Below are 6658 nucleotides of genomic sequence, written 5' to 3'. Positions count from 1 at the left end.
TGAACAACAAGTCGCAGAGTTGGTCCAGGGCCGGCACGGACACGGTCGCACTGACTCGAGAATGGCGGGCCAAGGACCTCCAGTAGGCCCTCGATGCAGTGTAAGCGTGGAGAAACAATGCAAACAGGATATGTGTGCTGATGAGTGAGGGTCCCACCACTCTGCCACCGCTCCAGGACCCACCTGGAGCCACGGAGTCGAAAGAGGTCCCTCCGTGACTCCTGACATCGTAACCATTTCCACGTTCCACTCTATAATACTAGGAGATGCCCTGGTCAAAACCACCCCGCCGAATGGACCGACACTCTTCCACAGGCCGAAACTCCCCCGAAAGTTTGTCGTTATAGTTCGATTTTGGCACCAGCGCCAGCTTGGGAGGGAGCCAGGGAGGCAGACGGTTCGGCGGAGGCAGAGTCCACGTGCTGCGTGCTCCGCGCACGGTCAACAGGACTTGAAACGGCCAGCCAACGTGCATTGGTATCTATGGTTTGTATGTGTTTCATCGGGGTCTAGGACATGGCGACTTTGCCTACCTGATCCCGCTCTAGTAGTGGTAGTGGAGTCTGAGCTGGAGTCGAGAGCGATCCGCTGCTGGGTGTGTGTGTGGGTGGTACGCAGTGTCGCTAGACGTGGGTAGCGAGCGCCCCCTTGCGTATGTCCCCGTTCGATGGCAGAATGAATTGGCCGGGCCCAGGGCTTCCGGTTACTGGCTGTTGTTGCTGCTGCTGCTGAGCCTGCTGCTGAGCCTGCTGCTGCTGCTGCTGCTGCTGTTGGGGTACCGCCGCAGGACCACCGGACGGGTTCATACTGCCCGTGCTGACGGAGCGGATCGACTCCGGGCTGGTGAGTCCGGACGTGATGCCGACGATGCTGCCCGACCCGTTGCAGTTGACGCCCAGGTTGACGCCCATGGTCAGCCGCGAGCTGGTCGGCGGGTGCCGGGCGCTGGCGCTGTACGGCGGGGGTGCTGGCGTGACCGCCGGGTTGGCCGTACTGGGCGGTGGCAGCGGCGACAGATGGGTGGAGCTGCTCCGCAGGTACGGATTCCCGTACGTGGCACTGTACCGTGGATCGATGCTGCTGGGTGCGTTAATATGGGCAGGATCTGTGGACCGACACAACGGTGCGACACCAGGTTAGACAAAGTTGGCAGGACATCGTTGGGGAGTGAGAGAGAGAGAGAGAGAGAGCGATACTTACTCAGCAGCCCGCTGGACAGGGAGCCCATGCCGGACGAGAGTGAACCGAGGCCGCTCTGGATGCTCGGGAGTCCGTTGTCCTGACGGAGTTCGCGTGGGTTTGCGCGCGTCAGCGAGAGGTTCCCGTTCGGGAGCTGGCCGGCGCCGGGCATCAGCATTGGCACGTTGTAGTCGTGCGCGTAGTCCACGTACTGGACGTAGCCACCGTTACTCTGGCCGATTTTGGCTTGCAGCGTGCCGATGCCGTCCGAGTAGTCGCCCGAGTAGCTGCTCGAGTAGATCAACAAAAAGGTTCCCGGGGGTGTAAAGAATTAAGTCGGACTGATCTGGTGGATCCAATGTCGGTCTGTACGTATTAAGTCTAGGACTTCACTCTTTCCGTTTCTATTCGACATTTGTGTCCTAACTACAACAACAAAACTGATGAGTACTTTAATAAAAGTATTGTCCGTCGTTAGCTTTTACTTTCTTCCATCTTCCAGGTAATTCCTCGATTCCGTGTCGATAGAACTCCGCATCTTTAGGAGCGATCCACTCGGAGATCCATTTTTCAATACTTTCATAAGAAGTGAACCACTGTGCTACCAAATCGTTACTCATGCAACGGAACAAATACTATTCCGAAAGAGCAACATCTGGTGAATACAGCGCGGGGGTAACAGTCCGCATCTGAGATTTTCGCGAAAGGTTTTAACCGGTTTTGTGATGTATGGTAATTTTGTCATTTTGAAAAATCAACTCATCATGTCTTTTATCCGATTCTCGTCGTTTTATGGCCAAAGCGTTTTATGGCACTGAGGCTGTCGTGTAGTGAACTTCTAGCATTTTTGCAAGTTCTTTTTGCATCTGGCATGCATTCCGATCGAGCAATACTGTCAATTTTTCACCACCTTCGACACATTCTGTCAGTAAGAACAAGTGCCCCATAAACTTCCATTAAAAATTGATGACTTTCGGTAGCAGTTTTCTTCATATTAGGTGTATGCGTAGAAATTTATCGTTTACATATAGGGGGCGCTACTGTTGGATAGAAGGCACGAATGTCATCAAATAACTGTCAAATGTCAAGCTTAGGCATCTGTCAACAAATCTGCATCATCACATTTGTCAATTTTTCCATTGTGAGATTGTTATTAACACGAAACCATGTGCGAATTCGAGCCAACAAAGCGTCATTTGCGGGAAGTGTTGTTGTATCACTTCCATCTGAAGAAAACTGCAGCCGAAGCATGCCGGTTGCTTCAGGAGGCTTATGGCGATGCTGTTATATGCGAAGCCACTTGTCGTAATTGGTTTCGGCGCTTCAAAAGTGGTGATTTTTGCACTGAGGACAAGGAGCACCCGGGACCAGCGAAGACGTTCGCAGATGAAGAGTTGGAAGCATTGCTGGAAGATGACCCGTGCCAAACACAACAACAGCTTGCAGTTGCATGTGGAGTGGACCAAACAACAATTTCCAGACGTTTGAAAGCGTTGGGAATGGTCCAAAAGCTGGGAAACTGACTGCCTTACGAGTTGAAGCCAAGGGATGTGGAACGCCGTTTGTGCATGAGTGAACAACTGCTCCAACGACACACCCGCAAAGGTTTTTTGCATCGAGTAGTTACTGGCGATGAAAAGTGGGTTCATTATGATAATCCCAAGCGCAAAAAATCGTATGGATACCCATGGGGGTCATGCGACAGCATCGACGGCCAAGCGGAACTTCCATGGATCCAAGCTTCTGCTCTGCATTTGGTGGGACCAGCGTGGCGTAATTTATTATGAGCTGCTGAAGCCAAATGAAACAATTACCGGAGACCGCTACCGACTCCAACTAATGCGTTTGAACCGAGCATTGAAGGAGAAACGGCCAGAATATGGCCAAAGGCATAACACGATCATTCTGCAGCACGACAATGCTCGGCCGCATGTCGCGCAACCAGTAAAGACATACCTTGAAACGCTGAAATGGGAGGTCCTACCCCACCCGCCGTATTCCCCGGATCTGGCTCCTTCGGATTACCATCTTTTCAGGTCAATGGCACATGCATTAGCTGAGGAACGCTTCACTTCGTATGAAGATTGTAAAAATTGGATTGATCAGTGGATCGCCTTAAAAGATAAGGCATTCTTCCGCGATGGAATCCGACAATTGCCAGAAAGATGGCAAAAAGTAGTGGCTAGCGACGGACACTACTTCGATTGACTAGTTTGTTAAGAGTTTTGAACAATAAACGATTCAATTTGGTAAAAAAACGATAAATTTCTACGCATACTCCTAATATTTAAGTGATGAAAAAGTACTCCTCGCAAAAACACTTTACCATGAACAAAACTTGACGTGTTCAAATGCGTAAAAAAGGTGTTGTTTACACTTTGACCAAACAATCTATAGTGCGTTAGATGCGTAATGACAGTAGCTATCAAACACATATATCATTAAAAAATGTGTTATATTTATTGAGCTTTAAAACGGCAAGAATTATGTTCTAGACCTAATAGATGCGGGGTGTTGCATCTAGTGTTTGGATCCCGATGAGTTTCAAAAGTCAACTAATCGGTGATTCAAAACACTCGATGAATCACCCTATAGAGCATAGCACCCGCCCGCCACGGGTCGTCGGAGAACCGACACTTACCGATAGTCGTTCGGGATGCGAACAGGGCCAGCGAGGGGAACGCCGCCGCCACCGATACCACCTCCACGGCTGCCTCCGTTCGGGGGTGCTGCTCCGCCCGCGCTGTTGTTGCTGCTTCCCCCGCTGGACATGGCGAGGCGCGTCACGATGCTGTCCGTTCCGGAGCACGTCTCGGAGTACTCGTGATCGCGGTCAATCTTCAGGTCGCTCACGTTCGACGCCCGGTCCGTGTCCTTGCACGTCTTCTCCGGGATATAGTGCTACGAACGGGCGAAAGAAACAGAGGGCGTTAGATAGCGGTACCGGGGGCGCCTAGCTGGATGCGACCTACATCCTGGATAACGTCGGCCGGCGGGAGCTTCTTTTTGCCGCGCCGGCCACAGCAGCAGAGCGTGATGCCGATCAGCACCACGACCACCAGCATGAAGCCGACGATCGAGCCGATGATGATCGTCGGCAGCAGGATCGTTTCCCGGGGCGTGAACTCAATCTCCAGCGAGTCCGCACCGTACTCGTTCAGCACGGTGCAGTTGTAGACCCCGAAGTGCTGCCGCTGGCTGTTGTTGATGATGAGCGTCGAGCGGACGCCCTCGGGCGAGTGGTTCTCCAGGATCGTGTAGTCGTTCTCGTTGTTCACCTCGAGCCCGTTGTACGTCCACAGTACTTGGCGGGCGCGCGGCACCGACACCGCGTCGCACTGGATCTGCGCGTTGTCGTTGACGGCCCCGGTCTGCTGGCGGGGCGACCGGATCGCCGGCGCTCCCTTCAGGTAGATGGCCGCGGCGGCCTCGATGTCCGGGAAGCCGCGGACGCTCGCCTTGCACAGGTAGGTGCCGGCGGTGTCCCGGGTCGCCGTCAGCGTGAGGTTGGCCGCGTTCGACACGATCCGGTCCGTCTCCTCGTGGACCCAGAAAATTTCCGGCGCCGGATTCCCGGTGACGTCACAGCTGAGCGTCACCTTCGCGTCCTCCTCCGTCTCGACCGACTGCGGCCGGGTGCGGAACGTGGGTCCGTAGCTGATGTCCAGGACCTCGCTCTCCTCGCTCTTGCCGACCGCGTTGTGCACCTCGCACTTGATGACGTCATCGTGGTACTCTTTCGAGATGTTGTGGATGATCTGTGTGGACGAGCACACCCCCGGGGGGTGAGAAGGATGCCTAGAGCGCATTCGCCGTCGCAGCACACTTACCATTTCCGTTGTGTAGTCCCCGGCGATGAGCTCGTCGCCGCGGTACCACCGGTAGGTGGCGTCGCTCGGGTTGGCGTCGGCGTGGCACGAGAGGCGCACCTCGGCGCCCTCGAGGATGCGGCCCCCGGCGAGCGCGCCGCCCACCACCGACACGCTCACCTTCGGCGCGTACTTCACCTCGAGCTGGAGCCGCACCGAGCGGTACGTCCGGTCGGCCGTGTTCTGCGCCTGGCAGGTGAACGACGTGTTGTGGTGCTCCTTCTTCGGCGTCAGCTTCAGGATCGACTTGGCGGTGAAGCGGCGCGTGTCCGTCATCGGCTCCTTCACGTACTCGATGCCGCGGGTCAGCACCGTGCCGTGGCCGTCGATCCACGTGATCTCGGCCGCCGGCTTACCGCCCGCCGACACGCACTCCAGCTCGATCTCCCGGTCCTCGGTCGTCACCAGGAAGTCGCCCTGCACGATCTTCGGCGGCTCCGGCGGCACCAGCACCGTGAGCGTCGCAAACTTCGACCGGATGCCCAGCATTCCTGCTTAGTGCAGAGGAGACAGCATCAGCATCTACTACAGAGCCCCCCCTCGTAAAACTCCCGGGCGCGTCACTTACCGTGTTTACCGGGCCCCACCTGGCACTGGTAGCGGGCCTCGTCTTCCAGCATCAGCGGGTAGATCTCGAGCGAGTAGTCGCCCTCCTCGTCGCTGCCCACCATCGAGTAGCGGTCGAAGCCGCTCAAGTTGCGGAACCTCCCCAGCCCGAAGTCGTCCTTCGTCCACTGCAGTTCGCCCACCTTCGATTCCACCCGGCACGGTAGCGTCACCCGCGAGCCAACGATGGCCGTCTGGTCCTGCGGTTCCATCGCGAACCGCTGCGTCCCGTCCACCGCACCGCCCACCAGGGCCACCAGGGCGGCAATCGACCACACCGCTGCCCTGATGACGCTGGCCGTCGTCGCCGCCACCGCCACCGTCGTCGTCGTCGATCGCCGCTCGCCGAAGTTCATCGTGATGGTCGTCGTGGTTGAGCCACGTTTTGAATCTCTCCTCCCCGGCACTCACCTGGGGGGCACCTGGGTAATGATATGTGTTCTGTCACTTCACCAAAGAGAGAGAGAGAGAGAGAGAAAGAGAGAAAGAAAGAAAATATATCCTATTAGTATCTTCCAGGAATGACATGTCCAGTGATATCTCTGGTACCGACGTTCGTGGAGCTCTCGCAAGAGGGAGCGTCCAGAAGTCAGCGTCACGACTCCGGACACAGGTCACAAAAGTTTCATCTACTCTCCCGAGTCTAAAACATCTGAATACAGTGCAGAACTCTATTGTGTAGTCCCGAAATTAAAGAGTTGGCATTTTACAGTTTTCGAATACATTAGGTTGGCTAATGAATCCATAATTTTTTCGGGCTTATTGATCGTATCTCGTGAGATATCGATCGTACAGTTTCAAGTTTTGGCTCGTTTTAAAGCTGATACTTTACACTTAAAAAACTACTGTTTTCACTGTTTATTATTTGCTCCATTCGTTTGTGAGTTACAGGGTGTTAACAATGGAGGTCAACGAAGAGAAAATTCCGTTCATTTTACAGTTTTCTCTAAGAAATTTTACAGTTTTCTTCATCTCAGAAATAATCAAAATTGATCAACATATTA

At 54.4% G+C, this 6658-nt stretch overlaps 1 protein-coding gene across 1 annotated transcript; it reads right to left on the bottom strand.

Moving 5' to 3' along the window:
- Positions 1-623: 623 nt before the first annotated feature.
- LOC131213729 (irregular chiasm C-roughest protein-like) lies at positions 624-6010 on the bottom strand. The gene is made up of 6 exons (XM_058207844.1): positions 5617-6010; positions 5010-5539; positions 4152-4937; positions 3821-4080; positions 1201-1466; positions 624-1105 (listed from the first exon to the last, which is right to left on the bottom strand). Exons 1-6 carry the CDS (start codon positions 6008-6010, stop codon positions 624-626), a joined length of 2718 nt encoding a protein of 905 aa, XP_058063827.1.
- Positions 6011-6658: the final 648 nt, after the last annotated feature.

This window comes from Anopheles bellator, chromosome X, assembly GCF_943735745.2.
Source record: "Anopheles bellator chromosome X, idAnoBellAS_SP24_06.2, whole genome shotgun sequence".
NCBI lineage: Eukaryota > Metazoa > Arthropoda > Insecta > Diptera > Culicidae > Anopheles > Anopheles bellator.
The sequence above is the reverse complement of the archived record's forward strand: the minus strand, read 5'-3'. Positions and strand labels throughout refer to the sequence as shown.